Raw genomic sequence first — 24,448 nt, forward strand, 5'->3', positions numbered from 1 at the left:
GAAATTCACAGCTCCTCCCTGCAGATTGCAGCTTTTTAAGGCAGAAAGCGGAATCTCTCATGGGCTGGTTCACTCCCCAAATGGCTCATCCTGGTCTCCCAAACACGTGGGCTCTCCCAAGTGCATGAGCTGGACCCCGTACTGAAGGTGGAGGCTTAATCACCTATGCCACGGGACTGGGCCCAGCCTGCAGCTCTTACTTAAAGCCAAGTTCCAATCTAAAAGCTACAATGATCTGACCTTGACTTCAGTATTCACAAAGCTGATGCATCTGAAAGCATCAATCCTGGATTAACCTGTTAGTTTGCAAGACCAGTTAATGGGCATTTTCCACACCATAAGCCACCTTTCCAGTCCTGGGTTTGCCTGGGACAGGGCTGTTCTGATGCTGGGTCCCATCAACCCCAATTCTGAGCTCTGTTGCCCATGTTCCTGAATAATTTACCTGCTGCTACTGACCAAACCAGAACAAGATTTGCAACATTCAACAGAGGGCCCACAAACCCACCCAAGGACCCATGACTGATGGATGGTGTGTATGAGGAGTTTCAGGGCTTAGCTTGAGAGCCACACACCCTACAGATGGAACAGGACTCCACACTGATGGCAGCGGGACAGGGTTCACCCACCACTAGCAGTGCCCGACCACCCCTCACCAAGGAACAGAAAGCCCTGACACCCCGTGAGCTCACGAGGCCCTTCAGCCCCAATCACAGGCAGACGGGACGGTGGCACCAGGGTTTATTAGGGTGTGCTTTAGTACAGGCGCTGGGGCTTGCCCATGGTGCTCTTGATGTACAAAGCCCGGACATTCTGCCAATTCTTCTTCAGCAGTGACACCAGGAAGTTGACAGCCAGGTGGATGTTGTACACAAGCTCATCGTCTGTCATCTTCACGTGGCCAACTGCCACGGCCAGACACAGCACCTGGGGGAGAGGGGAGGATTGGTCCACATGGCAGCCGGCCAGGCCAGCCCACCCCACCCTCGGTGACCAGCTGTGCTTGGGCCCAGGGAGAGAGCTGACCAAGGTTATTCCAGACCTTGTCAATGCATCCACTGAAGTACAGGCCAGGGAACCTAACGGCTGCCACACTGAGCGACTGGGTAAAACCTGAACCCTCTGCACCTTCACCCGACAGTTCTTACCTTCTTCATCTGGAACTTGATTGTGGACTTCACCTCATCGACTTTGGCCACCATGTTCTCATTGTGTGTCAGCAGGGAGGGGAACTTGCCAGCCTTATTTAGGCCTGGGCCCAGGATTCGTGGGATCTGCTTAATCAGAGACTCTGAGGCCAAAAAGGCGTCATACTTCTTGGCTGGTAACGAGAAGCCATTGGATGATTAGGGCCTGTCCACTGAGGCAGACCTCCTAACCAGTCAGGACAGAGATCACAGAAATCCACTCCGAGCCTCTGCGCCCCATCCAGACCAGGTGTTCTCATGCACCGCCCCACACCTGTGGGCTCAGTCCCCGGGGTAAACTGCAACGTCGGCACTTTTACTGCTCCGAGATCTGACCCAGATCCACATGCTGCAGGCGCGATGGGTGCTGTGGCCCCCACTCTAGGCTGAGGGCTGCAGTAGTCCTGGCTGTGGGGTTTGGGCATTTTACAACCAAGGGTACATTTCCTATCTGTACAAGTCTGACATCACTGCCTGCCCGACACGGGCTCAAGACCAGGGAAGAAACACAACGTTGGTCCAACTTGAATTCACGGCTCACCCCAGCACCTGGGTCCTCGACTTGACACGAAAACCAATGCCTGGTCCATCTCTTTTTAAAATTTAAGCCTCAGCAAACTAAGAAAACCCACCCTCAGGCTAGCCTGCCAGCCACGACAGCCCCTCTCCTATCTAACTCCCGCCTGCTTTGCCGGACCTCGCACCCCAAGGAACACGTTCCCATCAGCCCCCGCGGCACCCTCACCCAGCTTCTTGACTAGCTTCTTGTTCTTGTTGAGCTTCTTGAGCGCCTCGATGTCCATGTGGGGGATGTCCACAGCCTTGGCCTCGTCGCAGTGCTGCTGGTCGCCCAGGACACACACGGAGAACTTGGGGCGGGGGGTGGACTTCAGCCTGTGTTTCCGGGGACAGCCAGGTCATGCCCTGCCCGGGACTCCCAAAGGCAGGTGAAGCGGGGGAGGGGAGGTCTGGGGCCAGAGCGGACACCGAGCCTTACCCAGAGCGTGCAGTCACCAGCAGCTAGCCTGTCTTCTCAGACTAGCCGGCGGGCTCGGCCGAGGCCTCCCCACGCCTCCCCTCATGTTTTAAGACCCAGGGTGGGGGTCCGTCCAGCCCCGCCTGCCCGGAGCAGGGGGTCTGAACTACCCGAGCGCATCAGCCGCGCACGCGCCCGCCTCGGCTCGGCGCGAGCCTCAAAGGGAGGAGGCGGGCGCGCGGGCCCTGAGGGCTGGGTGGGGCGAGATGGTGCCAACCTGACGGTGCCCGAGAAGCGTTTGTCTTTCTGGGGGTCATAATTCTTCAAGCTGATCTGCAGCTCCACCGTCTCCAGAAACCTTGGGCAGAGAGGACGCGAGGTCAGCAGCGGCGGCCCTGACCCCCTCCCGGGGCCCGGCCCGCCCTTCCCGGGGCCGCGCTTACTTCCGGCGCTTGCGCTGGTTCCCGTGCAGGACTTCCCGCACCGCCTCGTACAGGGTGTCGCGAGAGACTTTGCTGCTGCGGGACACAAGCCAGAGCGCGCTCAGCGCCGGGACACCTCCGGGGTTCCGGTCGCCGAGCCGGGTTCCTAGGGCCTAGAGGAATCCGTCCTTCCCTGGGCACCGCACCCGGGAGCAGAGGAGACCGCAGGCCGGCGCCCAACAAGAGACGCAACGCCGGGAGAGGCGGCGCGAGTACCCCCAGCGGGGTTACCCGAATAACGCAGATGGCTACGGATATCCCCCATCCCCGCTTACCTCATGGCTCCTCGCGCCGCGGTAACCGGAAAAGAGAGTAGCCGGCTTCGCGCATGCGCTCAAATAGTGCTCCCGCTCTCGCGAGAACTGCCTTGTGCCACAGCCTACTCCCCCCAGAGCCCGAGCCCGGCGGAGCGCTGCCGCCTGCGGCCACGGGAGGGCGCAGCCGCGCTCTTCGCCGCCGGACCCGCGCTAGGACCCGCGGGGCTGCAGATCTGCTACCCCGGCAGTATCCGCAGCCGCTGCGTCCAGGGGCCAACTTCAGCAGTCACATTGGCTGGGCACAGCCCGGTGCTGGCCGCGGACGGCGTGCGGTCCCGGCGCTCTCCGCACACTGCCCTCCCTCCCCCGTCAACTTGCTCCCACGGGGATTCATGGCTTCCAAGGAAGCTGTCTGTTCCTCATCCCTCAGCGCCTGCAGGGGGTCAGGGCTGAGCGCTTTCAATTTTTGGTTGCTACAATAACATCTACGGGTTGAGTCTACGAAAATAAAGACGGGCCCGAGCTGTGGCGTCGCGGTCAAGCCGCCGCCAGTCCATGCGGGGCCAGCTCGAGTCCCAGCTGCTCCACTACTGATCCAGATCCCCGCTAATGGCCTGGAAAGAGCCCAGAAAGATGGTCCAAGGCCTTGGGCCCCTGCACCCACGTGGGAGACCCAGAAGAAGCTCCTGGCTCCTGATCAGCTCAGCTCTGGCCATTGCCGTCATCTGGGGAGTGAACCAGTGGATGGAAGGCCTCTCTCTCTCTACCTCTCTAATTCTTTCAAATAAATAAATCTTTAAAAAATAAGTAAACAGATGTGAAAGAAACCCCCAGTGCTGCACACTCATGAAGTGTCATCTGCCAAGTGGGTCCCCCTTTCTCTTCTCAGCCCGCAGGAAACCTCAAGAGCCCAGAGAGCCCTCAGCCTCCCCCAACTCCAGAACCTCTCCCACCCCATCCACAGGCAGCTGGGGTGGGCGACATCACACACAGTCTGGCCGACACACCCTATCTGGGTGAACTCAGGAAACTCGACAACTGTCGCTTCCACCAAGAAGATGCCCCATGTCACTGGGCAGGGGGTGAGGGTGGGCGGCAGGAGGTTCAGTACACACCCAGGGATAATGGGAAGGCAGCACAGCTTCTAATAAGACATTTTATTAAATACCATCCTTTTTATTAAATACCATCGATAAATTATTATCAAGTCACATGAAACACTGATGGTCAGACACACACCTGAGCAGGAGACGTGTGCTGTCACACAGGACGCTGATCTCCTGGAGCGCCTTGTGTCCACCCTGGGTCTGCTTTGGGCCGACCTAAGCCAGCGGCCCGGTCTCTGTGGCCATAGCAAGAAGTGATGAGAAGCGAGCCAGCAGCCTTTGCAAACAGTGCTCATCCGGCCCCAGCCCAGGAGGAGGGCCCTGCTCTCCCGGCAGCCTCTCTGCAGCCTGCAGCAGGGAGGCAGCTGGTCCCCAGGACAGCTGGGCTCAGCCCTCTTCCAAGGCTAGGGGCAGCGCAGCCACGTCCTGCAGGAGTCAGGTGAGGGGCTCCAGGCCAGGGGTCCCCTGGTGGGCGGTCAGGAGGCCAGATGTCGCAGGGCAGCCTGCAGGGACTTCCTCAGGAAGGTGGTGTTGGATTCCAGGGCCGTGGCCAGGCCCAGCTTCTGGGTCTCTGTGATCTGAGGAGGGAGAAGAATGTCAGAACTCCTTCCCCTCTCCCACTACCCCGAGGGCTCTGCTTGGGACAAAAGGAAGAGGAAGCTCCGGGCCATCCAACCTCATCGCTTCACCACAATGAACCAACCACAGACCAGGAGTCGAACAGAAGGCACACGGCCCACTAAGCCAGCCGCACCAATCAGGGTCAACAATTCCCGGGCGCTCCCTGTGAGACAGCACCACACACACATATACACACACACACACCTCACTCGTATGTGCATTAATTCATGTAAACCTTACAAGGCTCCCATTCTACAGACGAGAAAATAGGTTCAAAGCCACACTGTACAGGCTGCCTTCTGACAGAGCTCAAGGCCTCTTTTAATGCAAATGTGCCGGTCACCAGGCAGGCTGAGGATCTAAGGCCACTTCTGATGCCTCTCACATCAGACGTCTTTCTTCTAGGGCCTCCAGAGGGTCTCCAGGGGTCCAGGAGTCCCCTGAAACTACGCACCAGATGCATGTTCACACGTCGACTTTTCTGGATCCAAAACATCACACGGGCCTGGGATTCCTCCCGGCCTCCAGGGGGAGTACAGGGGGTGAGCCGTTGGTGCAGTGGTTAAGGCTCTACGTCTCGCATCACAGTTCCTGGGCTCAAGTCCCAGCTCCACTTCCAACTCCATCTTTCCGCTGCTACGCATCCTTGGAAGCAGCAGGTGGAGCCTCAACTACTCTGGGTCCCCACCGCCCACATGGGAGACACAGAAGAGCCCCGACTCCTGGCTTAGGCCCAGTCCAGCCTTAGCTGCCGTGGACACTTGAGATGGTGAACCACCAGATGGAAGATTTCTGTCTACTTTTCAAATATATTTTTTTAGAAGGTTTGTTTATTTGACAGGTAGAGTTACAGAGAGTGAAGGGGAGAGGCAGAGAGGGAGGTCTTCTATCTGCTGGTTCACTCCCCAAATGGCCACAACAGCCTAGAGCTGGGCCGATCCAAAGCCAGGAACCAGGAGCTGCTTCCCAGTCTCCCATGCAGGTGCAGGGGTCCAAGCACTTGGGCCATCTTTTACTGCTTTCCAGACCATAGCAAAGAGCTGGATTGGAAGAAGAGCAGCCGGGACTAGAACTGGCACCCATATGGGATGCTGGCACCACAGGCAGAGGATTAACCTACTGCACCATGGCACTGGCCCCTCAAATCTATTTATAAAGAACAATTTTTTTTTTTTGACAGGCAGAGTTAGATAGTGAGAGAGAGTCAGAGAGGAAGGTCTTCCTTTTTCTGTTGGTACACCCCCCCAAAAATGGCTGCTATGGTTGGTGTGCTGTGGCCGGCACGCTGCGCCGATCCGAAGCCAGGAGCCAGGTGCTTCCTCCTGGTCTCCCATGCGGGTGCAGGGCCCAAGCACTTGGGCCATCCTCCACTGCCTTCCCAGGCCACAGCAGAGAGCTGGACTGGAAGAGGAGCAACCGGGACAGAATCCGGCGCCCCAACCAGGACTAGAACCCGGGGTGCCGGCACCGCAGGCAGAGGATTAGCCAAGTGAGCCACAGCGCCAGCTTAAAGAACAATTTTAAGAGAAAATGGCAAGGGTTTGGCACTGTGGTGGAGAAGGTTAAGCCTCCACCTGCAGTGCTGACATCCCCTATGTGCACTAGCTGGGTCCCTGCTGCTCCACTTCCAATCCAGCTCCCTGCTAATGCGCCTGGGAAAGCAGCAGAAGATGGTGCAAACAGTTCAAGTCCCAGCTGCTCCACTTCCAATCTATCTCTCTGCTATGGCCTAGGAAAGTAGTAGAAGATGGCCCAAGTCTTTGGGCCCCTGCACCCACATGGGAGATCCAGAAGTTCCCAGCTCCTGGCTTTGGCCTGGCCCATCCTCAGCCATTGCAGCCATCTGGGGAGTGAACAAGCAGATGGAAGATATCTCCTTCTCTCTGTATCTACACCTTTCAGATAAACGAATAAATCTTTTTAAAAAAGAAAAGAAAATGGGGCCAGCACCATGGCATAGCAGGTAAAGTTGCCACCTGAAGTACTAGCATCCCATTTGAGCACTGGTTGGAGTCTCAGCTGCTCCACTTGTGTTTTTTTTTTTTTTTTTTTTTGACAGGCAGAGTGGACAGTGAGAGAGAGACAGAGAGAGAAAGGTCTTCCTTTGCCGTTGGATCACCCTCCAATGGCCGCCGCTGCAGCCGGCGCACCGCGCTGATCCAATGGCAGGAGCCAGGAGCCAGGTGCTTTTCCTGGTCTCCCATGGGGTGCAGGGCCCAAGCACCTGGGCCATCCTCCACTGCACTCCCTGGCCACAGCAGAGGGCTGGCCTGGAAGAGGGGCAACCGGGACAGAATCCGGCGCCCCAACCGGGACTAGAACCTGGTGTGCCGGCGCCGCATGGTGGAGGATTAGCCTATTGAGCCACGGCGCCGGCTCTCAGCTGCTCCACTTGTGATCCAGCTCTCTGCTGTGGCCTGGGAAAGCAGTGGAAGATGACCCAAGTCCTTGGGCCCTGCATCCGTGTGAGAGACCCAGAGGGGCTTCCAGCCAGATGGAAGACCTCTCTCTCTCTACCTCTCTGTAACTCTGCCTTTCAACTAAATAAATAAATCTTAAAAATAAATAAATACATAAAAGGGTAAGAAGCCAACAGGTAAGATCACCTGGACTTCAAGGTAAAGCGCCAACACACAGCCTACAGAGCCCTCCGTAAAGTGCTCCCAGTCCCAGCCCTGGGGTGCCAAGGAAGTTGCTTTTACCTCTCTGAATCCCAATTTCCTAATCCATCAAACGGAGCTAATAACAGCATCTCTCCTAGCGCTGACACACAGAATAAGCCTGCCAGTTCATGTACGTGAGGGGTTTGGAAGCAAGCCTGAGCCCCAGCAGGAGCTACGGAAGCACGAGCTATGAGAACTGTGGAGGTCTGACCTTACCCCTCCACTCTCTGTTTTAGGCCCTCCCCTCCCGCAGTAACGCCTTGCAGGTCACCCACTGCTCACAGGGACGCTTTCCCTGGAATGCCCCTTCCACCACCTCTGACCCTTGGCAACCATGCACCCTATAATTATAGGACCCTTGGCGACCACGCGCCCTATAAGCATCAGGAAGCCTGTCCCAATTCCCACCCAGAAACAAGAAGCCCGTCCTCCTTTGCCAGAAACACGCATGCACACCTCTTACCTGGCTCTTGCACACATCACAGAAATCTGCTTACCACCCCTTTCCCCTCTCACTGGCCGCGGGTTGAGGGACAGGGTTGTCTCAAGGGCAGTGGACTGTATTATGGTCACTGTTGATTTCCCGACAGCCTGCACAGCACGGGGCTCAAAGAGGTGTTGGCTGCATGAAGGAACTCACAAGCACGCTCTTTCCCCAGTCCTGCGTCTGAGCGTGTGTCTTCCCAGATTAACAGCTCGGGGTTTTCTCCCTGGCAAATGTATTTGCAGCCCCTCGGGGCAGGCCCAGAGCAGCCCCTGTCAGCACTCACGCTGGCCTGGTACTTGGTCATCACCGTCAGCATGAGTTTGGCGCAGGCCATGGAGGCAGGGGCCGCCAGCCCCTCTTTACAGAGCTTCTCCATCAGGACACTGAACTTTTCGGGGGTCATCGCCACCTGCAGCATTGGGAGGTGGAGCATTGTTAGGAGAAGGCCCTGGCTCCGCATCCTGCCGACCCCGGACTCAATTCCCAACTCCCCCACTTCCAGACTGAGCCCCGGCTTCCACATGGGTAAAGTGGGACTCGTGATACCTAACCCTGCAAAAAGGTTGAGGTCACGCACATAGGAGCTGACACGCGGGCCTCAGGGGACGGCGGCTACTGTTGCTCAGGCTCAGACCAGGACCCAGAGGAAACCGTGGTTAGAGACACACAGGAGCGAGGGGCCTGTGTGATCACCTGCACCCTCCTAACAGCAGTGTGTAACCACGGCGCAGCAGGCACCCCGGGCACTTTACACCAACGAGCTCACTTAGGCTTTGCCTGGTGTCTGGGGGAGGTGCTGGCAGAACCCCCCCTTGTTTGGGTGAGAAAACTGAGACGTAGAGCAGTGAGGCCGCTCACCTAAGACAGACACAAGGGAGGCAAATCCCTTGCTAAGCAAGAGCAGTGGGGTGCAGAGCCCTGGCCCTGGGGCACCCCAACCCCGGTGGACACAGCAGCTCCGAGAGGGCTCCTCTGCAGCTCTGGCACTGGCTAGCCCGGGGAAGGGAACCTGCACGGCTGGGGAGAAACGGGGACTCTTCCTCACTGCATCCTTTTGAGCTTTTTTTTTTAATTTTATTTATTTATTTTTTATTTTTTTGACTGGCAGAGTGGACAGTTGAGAGAGAGAGACAGAGAGAAAGGTCTTCCTTTGCCGTTGGTTCACCCTCCAATGGCCGCTGTGGCCAGCGCACCGCAGGAGCCAGGTACTTATCCTGGTCTCCCATGGGGTGCAGGGCCCAAGCACCTGGGCCATCCTCCACTGCACTCCCGGGCCACAGCAGAGAGCTGGCCTGGAAGAGGGGCAACCGGGACAGAATCCGGCACCCCGACTGGGACTAGAACCCGGTGTGCCGGCGCCACAAGGCGGAGGATTAGCCTAGTGAGCCGTGGCGCCGGCCTCCTTTTGAGCTTTTAAAATTATGAACACACAGGGCCGGTGCTGTGGTGCAGCAGGTTAAGCTGCCACCTACAGCACCAGCATCCTGGTTCAAGTCCCGGCTGCTCCACTTCTAATCCAGCTCCCTGCTAATGGCCTGGGAGAGCAGCAGGAGATGGCCTGAGTCCTTGGGCCCCTGCCATCCATGTGGGAGACTGGGAAGAAGCTCCTGGCTTATGGCTTTGGTCTGACCCAGCCCCAGTCACTGTGGCCATTTGGAGAGTGAACCAGCAGATGGAAGACCTTTCTGTCTGTCCTTCTCTCTCTCTCTCTCTTTAAAATAAATCTTTAAAATAAATAAATAAATATTATGAACACATGGGGGTGGGCATGGTGGTGCAGTGGGTTACACCATCGCTTAGGACACCACATCCCCTAGAAGAGCACTAGTTCAGGCCCTGGTACTCTGCTTCCGATCCAGTTTCCTGCTAGTGCATCCTGGGAGTCAGTAGAGGACAGCTCAAGTGCTTAGGCCCCTGCCACCCACATGGGAGACCTGAATGGAGTTCTGAGCTCTTGGCTTCAGTCTGGCCTGACCCTGGCTCTTGCAGTCATTTGAGGAGTGAACCAGTGGATGGAAGACATCTCTCTCTGTCTCTCTGCCTTTCAAGTAGATGACCATAAATAAATAAACTTAAAACACAAAGTTGTGAACACATGATTACCTATTCAAAAAGAAAGCTGACACACACCAAAACACCCATGTCCAAGCCCTACAGATGGGGGAGGTGGAACCGGATGGACCCTACAGTCAAGCCCCGGCTACCTGCCTTGCCACTGCTACAGGGTGCCCGCTGCAGGGCAGCTGTCCAGCCTGCCCCTCCATCCCTGAGGGACTCAACCCAGGAGCCCTGCGGCCCTCCACAGCCCTGCAGCCGTTCTTGGTCCACTCTACCCCAAGGCAGCCGGCTCACCTGTTGCTCCAAGAGTGACTGCAACACCAAGAAAGTCTCCTCCTTCCAGGGCAGATCCAAGATTTGCCTGCAAAGCAGAGGCAGGCTGAGTGAGGCCTGGACTCGCACCCAAGCCTGGGGATCTACTGCTCCCATTCCCTGGGAAGCCCACCCCCAGCAGCAGGGGCTCTGGCTGCAGAGCCCAAGGGTGTGCGAGGAAGATGGCAACCCCAAGATCCCCAGGGGCTGACAAGGAAGGATTTGGTAGTGAGAGGTACAAAGGTCCCTAAACACAACCAGGAGGCGAGAGTGCATCCTGACGGGCAACGGCAAAGGCGACTCAGGAGAGCAGGTGAGGCAAGGGGAGCCTTCCCTGCAGGACCCCACCTGCCGCTCAGCTGCACGGCCCTCCCCTTGGCGGAAATGACAGTGTGCCCAGTCACGCTCCTTGGGTGCGCAGGCCTGGGTTTGACGCCAGGTGTGATACCACTGGCTGGCTGTGTGACCCTTGGCCAAGTCCCTGCACCTCTCTGAGGGGTTTTTCCACCTGCATCACAACCCCGCATGAAGACTGAGAATCCAAAGCAGAGGAAGTGCTTGACCACTGGGGGCTGGCATGATTCGGGGGCTGTCCCCCGCTCACACTTCCCATGATGCATTGCACGTCTGTGTTCAACAGAGTTGATTGTCTCACATGTCTGTGCCTTGACTCCCCAATTTTAACAGTTTAACACCAATTTCATACTGATTCTGAGCACTTACTGGATGCCAAAGAGTGTGCCTACGTTACACGTATTATCAAACTTAATGTCTGACAGAACCCTATTAAGTGAGTATCACCCTCCTTTGCCATGAGAAAACTGAGGCCCAGGGAATCGAGTCCACTGTCTGAGCTCATACATTGAAATGGACAGCAAGGCTGGGATCTGAGACCATGTCAGTCAACAGCTGTGCTGTGGCAGCCCACAGCAGGGCCCATTGGCCCCTGCCTTGTAGTCCTCAAGGCACCCAGCCCGGGACGAGTCCCACACTCTGCAGAGCCAGAGCTAGGAAGAATGGGGCCCTGGGCTCTGGAAGGAGCATGGGATGGCAACTGCACGGCCCACAGGTGGAAGGCACGGGCTGGGTTCTGGTGACAGGGAGGGGGACACGGGCCGTGCCGTGGCCTGTCTTTGAGGCATGGGGTCTGGTGCCCATCTCCAACCTCAGAGTGCCAGGAGCAGGCCTGGCCAGTGGAGAAGGTGGCAATGGGGGCAGCATGGGGGCTGCACACTCACTCTAGCATTAGAACCCGTGTGGCCGGCTCCAGGGACTTGTCCTTCACAAGGCAACACAGCAACTCGGTTTGAGCTAGACCTGGTGGGGGAGGGCAGAGGGGATAAGTCTGGGGGAGATATGGCAGGAAAAGATGAGGTTGGGGGCAGAACACCAGCCTGGTGTAGGGGCATCAGCAGGGAAGCCTCGGGCACCTTTACCACCGAACTCCTCCCAGGGCTGCCCTGGGGTGAAGGCCGCAGAGTTCCAGAATTACCTGTGCCTGAGGCCTGGAGCACGGGGCCGAGGAGGGCTCTGCAGAACGGGTAGGTATACTTGGCACAGAAGGCGGTCAGGGCAGCCGTGAGCAGGCGGGAGGCCGAGGAGGTCAGGGAGAGGATCTGCAGCCGACAGGGAAGGGGAAATGCCCAGGCTCTCCCTGCAGGACACACATGGACCCACCCAGTGGGAAAGACATGCACCACCCTCCCCAGCTTCCAACTCCAGAAGGCTCCTGGGTCAGCTGTTGGGAGGGTCCTGGGGAAAGGTCAGATGCCACGTGGGTGGACAGATGTCCAGGGGACCGTGACCTGCTGCTGGAGACAGGATCCTTTTTTTTTTTTTTTTTTTTTTTTGAAAGGCAGAGTTACATAGAAAGAGAGAGATCTCCAAATGGCCTCAATGGCTAGGACAGGGCCAGGCCGAAGCCAGGACAGAAGGTTCATCCAGGTCTCCCAGTTGGGGACTTGGGCTATCTTCTATTGCCCTCCCAGGTGCATCAGCAGGGAGCTGGATTGGAAATGGAACAGCCAGGACTTGAACCAGCACCCACATGGATTACCGGCATTGCAGGCGACGGCTTACCCGTTACGCCACAATGCCAGCCCTGAGCATCCTTTACCCTAGACTGCTCAGGAAGCCCTTCTCCCAGGCACCCCCTGCAGAGGGCTCTTCAGACGCTCTCCCCAGGGTCCCTGGTGCTCCCAGTGCCTTGCGATGTACCTACCCGTCCAAGAAAGAGGCTCCTGGTCAGCACAGTCGCATTGCTGAGGCTAAGATCTGGGGAGAGGGCCAGCAGCCAGGTGCAGAGCTGCAGGACGCCCGTGTCGGAGAGCTGGGGGAGCTGCAGCTGGGCACACAGCAGGTCCACCTGCAACAGCAGCAGGAAGGCGCAGGGACGCTCAGTCTGTCCCGGCCAGGCTGTCACTAGCCAGCTGGGCAACAGAAGGGGCAGGGCACCGACGTTCCAAGGCAAAGGCCGACAGCTGCCCTGGGAGAGGGGACTGGGAGCTGAAAGAAACCACCCTGACCCCAGAAAACTCCCACGAGGTATGGAAACTAACTTAAACGAGAAAACGCAGGGAAGCGCAGTGGTAACCTCGAGGCCAGGATCCCTTTCTGGACTCACCTGGTCAGGACTACATTCGTGGAGTAGCTGCAGCTCCACTGGGGGGGCGTCCTCGAACCCCTCCAATCCCTAGGGAGGCAAATCCTACGTCAGGGCTGGCAGGGGGCTTAGTGACAAGTCACCGAGGCCACCCTTCCATTGGCAAGGGCAGTGGCAGAGATCCTGGAAGGGGCCATTGGAGGAGAGGGGTCTGCACAGGCATGTACCACGTAAGGCAGCTTCAGCGATGGGCCACGTGTGTGACAGCGGGCTCAAGGCATCACGCGCGGCCTGGGCCTGCGGAAGCTGGAGCCGTCTCCATTTGTGAGGTACGCTCTGGGATGCTCACGCAAGCATGCCATCACTCCAACCCTGCCTCCCCCACCTGCCCATGCTCACTGCACTGGGCCTCCCTGGGCATGGCTGAGGGCTGGGCAGAAGCAAAAGGAAGCTGTGGTGAGCAGGGTAGGGCCAGGCACCTTCCCAGAAGTCTTCAGCAGCTGCTGCAGCCTGGGAACCTGGTCCTGTTGGGGAGAGCCCAGTCAATGCCAAGTCCTCACCCCAGCCATGACGCCCCCAGCCCTGGCCTGGCTCCTTCTCCTGAGATGCAACCCTCCCCTGGCCCCTGATCAGTGGGAGGGGGTGGGCAAAGAGCAAGAACATGAAGCCTGTGTGTTAAAAAGCATCTAAGAATCCAAAGTAGGCAAGACCATGTGCGACCAGCTGTCTGAAGCTGTCTTCTGTGTATCCAAGCCTAATGGGGTAGAGCCAGGCTTTGGGCTGGGAGGGCAGGCAGATGCTGCCATGATTCTCCTCCCACAGGAGGGGTGGTCGGGGGCAGTTCCAGGGCCTCTCCCCTTACACTTTACCCTCTGAGCCCACACTAGAGCATTTCCACCTCTAACGGCTCCCTCCCTACCCCTAGCGTGTGGAGTAGAAGCTGAACACCCTCCACCCATCCCCCAGCTCCACGGACGAATCACCCCACTGGGAAACAGCACCCCAACCAGTCTTCCCCAGTCCTGCAGGATCACTCTAGCCTCCCCACCACAGTACCTGGACAGCTTTGGGCAACTCCAAACTCAGAGCAGGGCCCCGCGCGTCTTCCGTGCTCCGGCCAGCCTCACCGCTCTCCGCTCCCACAACAGGGTGGCTCTCCACCAGTGCCACGACTCCTCCATCTGCCAGGGATTCCAGTGACTCGTGCTCAGATCCCCCCTCCTCCTCCTCTTCTTCCTTGTCTTCCTCTTCTTCCCTTTCTGAATACCGCAACCTTTTGGGGGCCTTCTCCCCATCAGAAGTGGCAGGCTCTTCCTCGGGCTCCTTCCTGCGTTTCCCACGCTGCTGGGAGTCCCTGTCCTCTTCCTCCTCTTTCTCCTTGGGGTCTGGTGCCTGGGGCAATGTCAACCTCCTGCCCCCGTGTCCCAGCCGCCCACACAGGCCTTGGAGCTGTTTCTGGCAACTGTCAGACAGTGGGGAGGGTGCCTGGCCAGAGGCCCCGACCCCCACATCCCTCCGCAGCAGTTCTCCCAGGGCCTGGAGCCAGGCGTCAGGGTCCGAGACACAGTCCTGCCGGGCAATCTGCAGCACAGAGAGGAGCCCGCTTTCGGGCAGCGACGGCCGGACAGCCATCAGCAGGGTCATCAGGTTCCTCTGGCATAACTGAGGCAATCGTAGCAACAGCGGTTTCCTGGGTAGCAGAGGGAGAACAACTTCGTATCAGACCAGACTGGGTAGAGCCGGGAGGCAGGACCCGCGAGAGTCAGTGTGGATGGAGCTGGGGCCAGCACGAGAGAGTACTGAGCATCTATTAAACACCAGGCCCTGCTCTTTGACCTCTCTGACGCAATTTAGCTCCAGAATTCCTGTTAGGTGGCCCGGTGTCGTGCTGTGCCACGGGTGGGTTAAGCTCCCGCTTGCAATGACAGCATCTCATTTCAGAGCAATAGTTCAAATCCTGGCTGCTGAGCTCCCAATACAGCCCCAGCCGTGACAGCCATCTGCTAAGTGAACCAGTGGATGGAAGCTATCTTTCTGTCTCTCTCTGTCATTCTTTCAAATATATATATATATATATATAAAAGAATTCATATTGGAACCTACTGTATAATAAATCTATGCTTTTTCATCTTTTTTTTTTTTTTTTTTTTTTTTTTTTTTTTTGACAGGCAGAGTGGACAGTGAGAGAGAGACAGAGAGAGAAAGGTCTTCCTTTGCCGTTGGTTCACCCTCCAATGGCCGCCGCTGCAGCCGGCGCACCGCGCTGATCCTGGCAGGAGCCAGGAGCCAGGTGCTTTTCCTGGTCTCCCATGGGGTGCAGGGCCCAAGCACCTGGGCCATCCTCCACTGCACTCCCTGGCCATAGCAGAGAGCTGGCCTGGAAGAGGGGCGACCGGGACAGAATCCGGCGCCCCCACCGGGTCTAGAACCCGGTGTGCCGGCGCCGCAAGGTGGAGGATTAGCCTATTGAGCCACGGCGCCGGCTCTTTTCATCTTTTTTTAAAGACATTTATTTACTTGAAAGGCAGAGTCACAGAGAGGCAGAGGCAGAGAGAGAGGTATTCCATCTGCTGGTTCACTCCCCAGTTGGCCACAATGGCTGGAGCTGCACCAATCCGAAGCCAGGAGCCAGGAGCTTCTTCCGGGTCTCCCACATGGGTGCAGGGGTCCAAGGACCTGGGCTATCTTTTACTGCTTTCCCAGGCCATAGCAGAGAGCTGGATCAGAAGTGGAGCAGCCGGGACTTGAACCAGTGCCCATAAGGGATGCTGGCACTGTACACCACAATGCTGGCCCCTTTTCAAGTTATTTTATGTAAAAGTTATTTCCAGATTTTAAGTAAAAATAATACCCAGGATACTGAGTAGTAATGTTTAGCAGGTGGCCCTGCGGCCACCCCTTAGCAGTCAATGCCCCAGAATTCTCAGGGTTCCTCATCTGGTCAGCTCTGAGGATCCTTTCACTGAACCATGGGCTCCCGGAAGGCAGAGGCAGTGTCTCCTTCCTCTGCGTCCCAGTACTCAGCAGAGGCCCAGGGCACACCCTCAGTGAATGAACTCCCTGTGAGCAAGCCTCCCAGAGGCAGTGGAGCTGGAAGCAGGAGACCAGAGAATAACCTTTCACTGTCACTTCCGGCTTCCCAGCAGCCAAGGGGGAGGCAGAGGGGACAGAGGCTGTTTCGGAGCCTCAGAAGTAAGAAGAGAATGAAGACACCCTCCTACAAGCACCCAGCATTCTCTACTCAGCACTACCTCCTGGTGCTGCAGAGGCCCACGATGCAACACATGGCCGTCCGGAATTTTGCTAGCAAGAACCCAGAGCCTGTGTGACCTGAGGTTCCGTGCGCAGCAAGTCATGGCGCCATCAAGCCCAGCACCCATCATGCCTCAGCTCCTGCCAACGTGACTGTGCATCACCCAGACACTTGGGATGTGAGAGAAACACACAAACTCTACTTCTTTATGCAAAACAGATACTATGTGAGGGAGATGGGAGGGTATTTGATGGCTGAAAGGGAAGACCCACCCTGCAACAAGGGTTCTTAACCTTTTTTAGGGCCCCTAATCACAGCAAGTGAATTAAATAAAATACCTAGGATTACAAAGGAAATCCATGTTCTATTCAAGGGCCCCAGTTTAAGCAACCCTTCTTACCCTTACTCTATTTAGATAAAGCAGACAACTGGATAAACATTTTTTTTAAAGACTTATTTATTTGAAAGAGTTACAGAGAGAGAGAGATCTTTCGTCCACTGGTTCACTCCTCAAATGGCCCCAACAGTCAGGGCTGAGCCAGGTGGAAGCCAGGCACCAGGAGCTTCATCCTGGTCTCCCACATGGGTCGCAGGGGCCCAAGGACTTTCACTGCTTTCCCAGGCACATTAGCAGGGAGCTGGATGGGAAGTGGAGCAACTGGGACTCAAACCAGCACCCATATGGGATGCTGGCATCACAAGTGGTGGCTTAAACCACTACACCACGAAGCCAGTCCCCTAAACAAACATTTCCAAAGCCTTCAATTTGGGGATTTGGACATGTTCTCCTGACCCATCTGCTGAAAGAAAGAAATTCAAAATACAGTATGTGAAGAACATAACAGAACATCTACTTCCACTTATTTGTCTAAAAGCTGAGAAATTAAGCATTACTAATGTTTCCCGTACAGACTGGCCTTCCTACACCAGTCTCCAGCTCAGTGCTTGGGGAGGGGTATCCAAAAAGAGCAGGAAGGCCTGCACCACGAGGGGCTGCAGGCGCACCTCCCTCGCTCCTTGGCCACTTTCTGTGTATTTAGATCAGCTATGCTAGCCAAGGGCATGTATGGATGCCCCGTCATCTGTTCTAACGAAGTGGACGTGTCACTTCAAAGGAGCCTGCAAAAAAACTGAAGATAACACTAGTAATGGGAGCACAACCCAATAGCACTTCTGCTCCTGGCAGACGCTGTCTGCCTGCAGAGGTATTTAAAACACCAAACTCAAAAAGCAGAGGAGATGGCCCGAGAATTTGGAGCCCTGTTATCCGTGTGGGAGACTGGATGAAGCTCCTGGCTTCCACCTGGCTCACCCTGGTGGTTGTGGCCATCTGGGGAGTGAACCAGCCGATGGAAGATCTCTCTCTCTCTCTCTCTCTCTAACTCTCCCTCTCTCTCTGTAACTCTGCCTCTCAAAGAAATAAGTAAATCTTTAAAAACAAATGAATAAACTCAAAGTCATTCAGAAAACTAAATTATAAAGAACGCTGACATACAGTCTCACAGTCAACAATCCCGTGAGTATTAAGGAAACTGACGTGTCGTGCCAGTGTTGTGGCAGAAAAGGTTAAGCCCCCGCCTGTGCCCACTGCATCCCTTATGGCTGTGGATTCCAGTCTGGCTGCTCCTGGCTGTTCCACTTCCAATTAGCTCCCTACTAATGCGCCTGGGAAAACAGCAGAAGACGGCCCAAGTACCTGGGCCCCAACACGCAGGTGGGAGACCGGATGAAGCTCCTGGCTTTGCCACTGCAGCCATCTGGGGAGTGAGCCAGTGGACGAAAGACCTGTGTCTTTCCTGCTGGCTCTCTTTCTACCTTTCAAGTAATATAATAAATCTTAAAAATAAAAAAAGTGATCTTGCCTTAAAGTTCTTATGTTTCAAAAAGGAACTGGATGAAGCCACCAGGCTTAGCGGTTTATCCCACCTTTTAAATGTTCTAACCATTTTTGTGCATTATATGATGTACATTTTTTTTAAAGATTTATTCCATTTACTTGAAAGACGGAGCCACAGAGAGAGGCAGAGACAGGTCTTCCATCCGCTGGTTCACTCCCCAGATGGCCACAATGACCGAAACTGGGCCGATTCAAAGCCAGGAGCCAGGAGCTTCTTCCGGGTCTCCCACGCGGGTGCAGGGGTCCAAGGGCTTGGGCCATCTTTCACTGCTTTCCCAGGCCATAGCAGGGAGCTGGATCAGAAGTGGAGCAGCCGGACCAGAACTGGAACCCATATGGAATGCCTGCGCTTCAGGCCAGTGCTTTAACCCGCTGCGCCACAGCGCCAGCCCCTATGATGTGCATATGTTAACACACGTGTACCTTTTATACATAAGCATACCTACACGGTCCCCGCCTCCCGTGACCGTGGGGGACTTACAGTTCCAGGCGGCCGTCAGGCCCCTGCACGACCGGCTCCTCCCGGCACAGCGCCTCGAGGAAGCCGCCCCAGCAGAAGGGCTCCCCGCCGCGGCGGCGCAGCGCCCGCAGCACCCCGAGGCCGCGCCGCGCGCCCTCGGGCCCCGCCTGCAGCGCCTGCAGCAGCAGGCGGGCGGGGGCCTCCAGCCGCGCCCAGGGGGCCGACCCCGCGCCCTCAGCCGCCGCAGCGGCCGCCGCGTCTGGGGCCGCCATGCCCAGGCTCGGGCGCCGCGCCGCCTCCGCTCTGGGTTGGGAAAACCGAGGACCCCGCGGTGAACCCCTCTAGCGCCCGCCACACCCGGCTGAAGCCCCCGGCGCGCGGTCCTGAGGGGAAGAGTGGAAGCGGGGAGCGGGTTCGGAGTGGGAGGCGGGGTGCGAGGCCGGAAAGGGCGGGGTCGAGAACGGTCCCGGGCAGAAAGTGGGGCGGGGCCAGGATGGGCGTTCCCTGGGCGGGGTTAGCCCTGAGTGGGGCGGGGCTTCGTGGAGGGGCGGGTCCTCGGGAACTGACCCAAAGCCGCCACCTCCATCACTTCCGAAGTAGTGGACAGAATGGATGCCAGGGGTCAAAAATGTCCTATCTTTTAGCTGATGCCCGTGTTGCTTGTAAATCATAGGCTTTGCGATAAGGCTTGACCACAACTTAACAGCCCACTTAGCTTCACCTTTTCCATAGGCCAAAGACCGTCATCGTTTGAGTTTCCATCCTCACCAGAAATATTATTGGATGTCCACATATCCCTGAGAATGGGGTTGCAGTAAAAGTCAATGCCATCGGTATAACCGAAGCCATTTAATTAAAAATAATTTGAGGGGCTGGTGTCGGGGCATAGCAGGTAAAGCTGCCGCCTGCAATGCCAGCATCCCATATGGGCACAGGTTCCTGTATTGGCTGTTCCACTTCCGATCCTGCTCCCTGCTAACGGGACTGGGAAAGCAGTGGAAGATGGCCCAAGTTTTTGGGACCCTGCACTCACGTGGGAACTCGGAAGAAGTGCCTGGCTCCTGGCTTCAGCCTGGTCCAGCCCCTGTCATTGCAGCCATTTGGGGAGTAAACAAGCAAATGGAAGATCAGTGTATGTGTGTGTGTGTGTGTCTGTCTGTCTGTCTGTGTCTCTCCTCTCTCTATAACTGTCTTTCAAATAAATAAGTAAATAAATCTCAAAAAAAAAAAAAAAAACACCTGGGGCTGGTGCTGTGGCATAGCAGGTTAAACTGCAGTCTGCAGTGCCAACATCCCATAATGGCGCCTTTTGGAGTCTCAGCTGCTCCACTTCAGCCCAACTCCCTGCCAGTGCACCTGGGAAAGTAGCAGCAGATGACCGAAGCTCTGGGCCGCTGCCACCCATGTGGGAAACCCAGAAGAAGCTCCTGGCTTTGGCTTGGCCCACCCCTGACTGTTGTGGACATATGGAAAATGAACCAGCAGATGGAAGATCTCTCTCTCCCCCTCCCCCTCCCGCTCTGTCTGTAATTCTACTTTTCAATAACTAAATAAATATTAAAAAAAAAAAAAACAAGGCCCTGGCAAGAGGGCAGGAACATTTCCTTCCTGGGAGTCCTCCATCCCACCTGTGTCCCCCGCTGTGTCCCTGGGGCACTTCCCGGGGGTGGAGGACTTGTACTCTTGTCCCCGTCAAGCCCCTGAAGAGAAAGATCTATCACATACACCCCCAGCCCCTCTTCCTCACCTTGATCTTGGCTGCCACAGCATCCTGCTGAGTTCTGAGCCCCAGAAGGTCCTGCTCAGGGCGTAGTCCCCAAAGAACACACGGGCCTCTGGGTGCTCCCTGGGGAAGACGCTGAGCCCTGCACCTGGGAGGGGGAGGGGAAGCAGTGGAAGCCCATCGGCCGCAACCCCAGCTGCCCAGGAGCAGGGGAACTGAGGGCTCGCACACCAGGCGGGCGGCTGCAGCTAACACAGAGGTGCTGCAGCTACACACACACTGCTGACGTCACAGACACCAGACACAGGGGTCACGTTTGTCACAGACATTTATTAGAAGCTGTGGCCCGCGGCCTCCTCTGCCCCATGTCCCTGCTGTGACCCCTCGCTCCCAGAGGCCAGCTGTGTTCTCCCAGGCTGGGGAGGACCAGAGGTCAGGGCCTTAACAGGATGCAGGCGCAGGCGGATGCAGTCAGATTTGAGGGGCACAGCCGCTCCTCTGCGTGAAGAACCCACAGCAGATCCGGCTGTGAGAGCGCGGAAGAGGAGACCACTCCTAAAAGCCTGGTTTCCCCGGGAACGAGGAGCACCTGAGGCTCACACATAAGGCAGGGCAGGTTGCACATAGCACCAGTGCACCGTATCTAGGCAGGCGCCGCTAGCCTCACAGTGTAGATGCCCCGTTTGTTTCCACTGTCTTCCAGCAGATGGCAGTAAAGTGTCTTAAGGAAACCCTGCTACAATTCTTGCAGTCTCCATATGGGCCAGCAGTGGTCCAGGGGACCTCTTTTCCTCTTTTTAACTAATTAAAAAAAATTTTGTGTTAATTTTCATTTTATTTGGGCCAGCGCCGTGGCTCAATAGGCTAATCCTCCACCTTGTGGCGCCGGCACACCGGGTTCTAGTCCCGGTTGGGGCGCCGGATTCTGTCCCGGTTGCCCCTCTTCCAGGCCAGCTCTCTGCTATGGCCAGGGAGTGCAGTGGAGGATGGCCCAGGTGCTTGGGCCCTGCACCCCATGGGAGACCAGGAAAAGCACCTGGATCCTGGCTCCTGCCATCGGATCAGCGCTGTGCGCCGGCTGCAGCGGCGGCCATTGGAGGGTGAACCAACGGCAAAGGAAGACCTTTCTCTCTCTGTCTCTCTCTCTCACTGTCCACTCTGCCTGTCAAAAATAAAAAAAATAAAAAAAATTTTTCATTTTATTTGAAAGACAGAGAGATATATAAACAGAGAACGATCAGGTTTGCTCCCCAATGCCCACAGGGCTGGGCCAGGCCAAAGCCAGGAGCCAGAAATTCAGTCCAGGTCTACCATCACCTGATAGCTCCAAAAGTGCACCTTAGCAGGAAGCTGGAATCAGAAGTGGAGCCAAGGGGCCAGCATTGTGGCGTAGCAGGTAAAACCTCTGGCTGCAGCACCGGTATCCCATATAGGCTCTGGTCCATGTTCCAGTTGCTCTTCTTCTGATCCAGCTCCTTGCTAATGACCTAGGAAAGCACTGGAAGATGGCCCAAGTCCTTGAGCCCCCGCACACACATGGGAGACCCAGAAGAAGTTCCTGGCTCCTGGCTTCATCTTAGCCAGCCCTGGCTGTTGTTAACCCTGACTTTCAAATAAATTAATAAATGTTTTAAAAAAATAAAAGTGGAGCCAGGATTCTAACCTGGGCACTCCAGAATGTGTGTATGTGTCCCCAAGAGGTATCTTAAACACCGCCAAATGTCTGCCCTCGACTCAACTTTAGCCATAGCATCAAAGAGGGAGGGTAGGGGCCTTGCCGGGGCCTGGAGCCTGGCCTGGTGGTGCTGGCCAGCAAGGAGGTTGGCGGCCGTTCCTGGCTGTCCCTGTCTGCATCATGGGCACGGGCACGAGCACCGGGGGTGGGCAGCAGCGGGCTGCAAGACCAGGGTTCCTGCAGGGCCTCTGAGCAGGGTGTCTGTCCCTTCCACCTGCTACCTCCTGCAGATTCCCAGAGGAGAGAGACTCTCCGTGCCTCTGTGGCCGTGTTTCAGAAGCCCAAGACCCTGGGTGGAGGTCAGTTCCAACTGGGGCCCTTGCAGGGTGACAGGTGGTCCCACCGCAGGGGGCCTCCAGGCCATGGATGTTGATAGTGGCAGGGGAAAGAGGAGAGTGAGGCACAGGGCTCAGAGCCAGCTCACCTGGGACTCGGAGCCGAGCGGGGAGAAGGGACTCGGGGAAGATCCCCGGTGGCAAAGTGGCGGCTCAATAGCCCGCTGGCGGGCCCCGAAGACCAAGTGGCCAAGACAGTGTCTGGGTCATTCGGAGCCCTGTTTCAGTTCCTGCCTTTGTGTTCTCTCGAGAGACAGCTTGTGTGATCAGTGAGAGGAAGCAGGCTCCCGACTTGGCCCTGGGGAACCTGCGTGAGTAACTCGTCTGATGCTTGGTTTCCTCCCTTAGACAGGAAGCAGCCACGTCCGCTCCTCCCAGGCGCTCGGTTAGGCACAGTGATGACTTCCTCCAGGGTTCTAGAGTCAGAATTCTGGGTTCAAATTCTGGTACCAGGGTCGCCTCCAAAGGCAGCTGGTTAAGCCGCCACTTGCGATGCTAGCATCCCACATGAGCGCTGGTGTGACGGCTACCTGCTCTGCTTCCTATCCAGCTCCCTGCTAATGCACCCGGGAAAACAGCGGGAGGTGGTCTGAGTGCTCAGGCCCCCACATCCACCTGGGAGACCCGGATGGAGTTTCAGGCTCCTGGCTGTTATGGCCATTTGGGGAGTGAACCAGTAGATGGATAATCTTTCTCTACCTCTCTCTGTCACTTAAATAAATCTCTTTTGAAGGGTAGAGCCCTGTATAGTCGCAGAGGACCCCCCAGATTATGCATCCGGCTCTGCCAGGCACCCCTCTACTTCTTGGTGGCCTTGCCTTAGTCTCCTTGTTTGTGAAGTGGGGATGATGACAGCACCCATGTCATGGGCTGTGTCACACTTAGAGGGAGCAGCTGGAGCGCCTGGCACGCAGCAGGCCCTGAGTTGTTGTCACTGCTGTGTTCATCACTGTCACCACCCAGTGGCTGCTGACGGTCCCGTGGGAGGTGGAGGAGAGGGGGCGGAGGCGAGCGGGGCAGGTGTTTGTGAGTTTACTATGCGTCCAGGTCTGGGCTGGGCACGGGAAGGAGGTGGGGGCAACTCTGTCCTTGTCATGCAACCCCCTGCGTCGCCTGGAGCTCCCTCGGGAGGTGGCCACGGCAGCGGGGTTCTCGTCCCTCGAGAACCCAGGCTGACCCAGTCTGCGGCGAGGGTCTGCAGGGGCGTGGCTCCCACCTCTTTCCCAGGTGGTGTCCGAGGGCAGGGCACTGGCCCAGAAGCAGGCAGCGGGAGGGAAGTTGGTGACAGGTACAGGAGGATCTCGCTGCTGAAGGAGCCGGACGGTTAGTCAATGCTCCCTCGTCCCCGCCCCCGTGAGGGAACCCGGCCCCAGGACGGGACCCGGGCAGGTGAGTGAGGCACTCGCCTCGGACATGAAATTTCAGGGAATACCAGAAAAGCCAAGTACGTGAGAGAAATACTATTTTATTTCAAAAGACCAAAACTCATGCCAAAAAACAAACAAACAAACACACAATGAAGGAAATAGCAGACTTGAAATAAAGACAGGATCCAGCCCTGCCCGGCTCCCCTGTCCAGGCCCTGCAGCAAGGGCGTGGAGGACCACGAGCAGTGCAGGCTGGCACAGGGCCCACGGCACTGGCAACATGGTGACCGCAGGGTGGGGGCTTCCTCTAGGCAGGGGAGGCTGCTGAGGTGCTGGTGACAAACGCCAGTACAATTATAGTCCCTACTAAGGTGCCCTCGACGGCGGTGACTGCTGCTTTTAGTGGCACTGCTGAGGGCCAGGGTGTCGAGTGTAAGGTCACTCAACAGCTCATTGTGACAACAGACCACTGTGTAATTTCTGGCGTTTATCAGAGGAAATTAAGAAAACAACTTGAGTGATCCTACAACAGCAAAACACCTATCATTCCTGTGCACCTGTTTATGTCAGCAAGATTTCCCGAATGCATGGGTGTACAAAGAGTAAAAATAGCAACGGAGTTGGCCTTGAGCCTGTCTCATTCTAACAATTAAGTAATATTTATCCAAGGATACATGAGCTTCTGGGGGAAAAGGAAAAGCTCCTAGCTCAGCGGCAGATTGCTAAAGAAAGTTTTTTGTTATTTAATAATTAACCGTTAATGTGTATTTAAGTTGCTTTGATCAACTGAGTAATACTAATAACTAGGTCTAGAAAAAAATTGTATTCGCTTCACAAATATTGTTGTTACAGGAACTATGATGATCAATAAAACACTAATGAGAATAAAAATATTAAGAGGCCAGAGCCGTGGCTCACTTGGCTAAT

The 24,448-nt window shown here is 56.4% G+C and overlaps 2 protein-coding genes across 9 annotated transcripts; both read right to left on the reverse strand.

Moving 5' to 3' along the window:
- Positions 1–724: 724 nt before the first annotated feature.
- RPL10A (ribosomal protein L10a) lies at positions 725–2,958 on the reverse strand. Of its 5 annotated transcripts, none has more exons than XM_002714629.6 (6): positions 2,921–2,958; positions 2,607–2,681; positions 2,441–2,521; positions 1,933–2,081; positions 1,149–1,321; positions 725–927 (listed from the first exon to the last, which is right to left on the reverse strand). In XM_002714629.6, exons 1-6 carry the CDS (start codon positions 2,923–2,925, stop codon positions 757–759), a joined length of 654 nt encoding a protein of 217 aa, XP_002714675.1. In that variant the 5' UTR covers positions 2,926–2,958; the 3' UTR covers positions 725–756. The 5 variants fall into 5 exon arrangements, with proteins under 5 accessions (XP_002714675.1, XP_089190170.1, XP_069930258.1 ...); XM_089334044.1 differs by having other exon boundaries at positions 2,185–2,521; XM_070074157.2 differs by having other exon boundaries at positions 2,607–2,758.
- A 1,099-nt stretch (positions 2,959–4,057) lies between these two features.
- Positions 4,058–20,252, reverse strand: FANCE (FA complementation group E). Of its 4 annotated transcripts, none has more exons than XM_051854807.3 (10): positions 20,109–20,252; positions 13,808–14,441; positions 13,231–13,275; positions 12,773–12,841; positions 12,371–12,514; positions 11,642–11,765; positions 11,388–11,466; positions 10,132–10,198; positions 8,063–8,188; positions 4,058–4,586 (listed from the first exon to the last, which is right to left on the reverse strand). In XM_051854807.3, the coding sequence occupies exons 1-10, from the start codon at positions 20,129–20,131 to the stop codon at positions 4,485–4,487; spliced, it is 1,413 nt and encodes a 470-aa protein (XP_051710767.1). In that variant the 5' UTR covers positions 20,132–20,252; the 3' UTR covers positions 4,058–4,484. The 4 variants fall into 4 exon arrangements, 3 of the variants coding, with proteins under 3 accessions (XP_051710767.1, XP_002714679.1, XP_008261041.1); XM_002714633.6 differs by lacking the exon at positions 20,109–20,252 and adding an exon at positions 18,383–18,812; XM_008262819.5 differs by lacking the exons at positions 13,231–13,275; positions 20,109–20,252 and adding an exon at positions 18,383–18,812.
- Positions 20,253–24,448: the final 4,196 nt, after the last annotated feature.

Source organism: Oryctolagus cuniculus, chromosome 5 (genome assembly GCF_051225735.1).
Source record: "Oryctolagus cuniculus isolate XC-2025 breed Fujian yellow rabbit chromosome 5, ASM5122573v1, whole genome shotgun sequence".
In the NCBI taxonomy this organism is placed as follows: Eukaryota; Metazoa; Chordata; class Mammalia; order Lagomorpha; family Leporidae; genus Oryctolagus; species Oryctolagus cuniculus.

Coding starts and splice junctions, on each gene's coding strand:
- FANCE (XM_002714633.6), bottom strand. CDS start 18,633: ATGGCGGCCCCAGACGCGGCGGCCGCTGCGGCGGCTGAGGGCGCGGGG. Junction 14,442..18,382: donor CCTGACGGCCGCCTGGAACT/GTAAGTCCCCCA, acceptor TCTGCTACCCAG/GAAACCGCTGTTGCTACGAT. Junction 10,199..11,387: donor ACACGGGTTCTAATGCTAGA/GTGAGTGTGCAG, acceptor TCTGCTTTGCAG/GCAAATCTTGGATCTGCCCT.
- RPL10A (XM_002714629.6), bottom strand. Junction 2,522..2,606: donor AACCAGCGCAAGCGCCGGAA/GTAAGCGCGGCC, acceptor TCTCTGCCCAAG/GTTTCTGGAGACGGTGGAGC. Junction 928..1,148: donor TCAAGTTCCAGATGAAGAAG/GTAAGAACTGTC, acceptor CCTCTCCCCCAG/GTGCTGTGTCTGGCCGTGGC.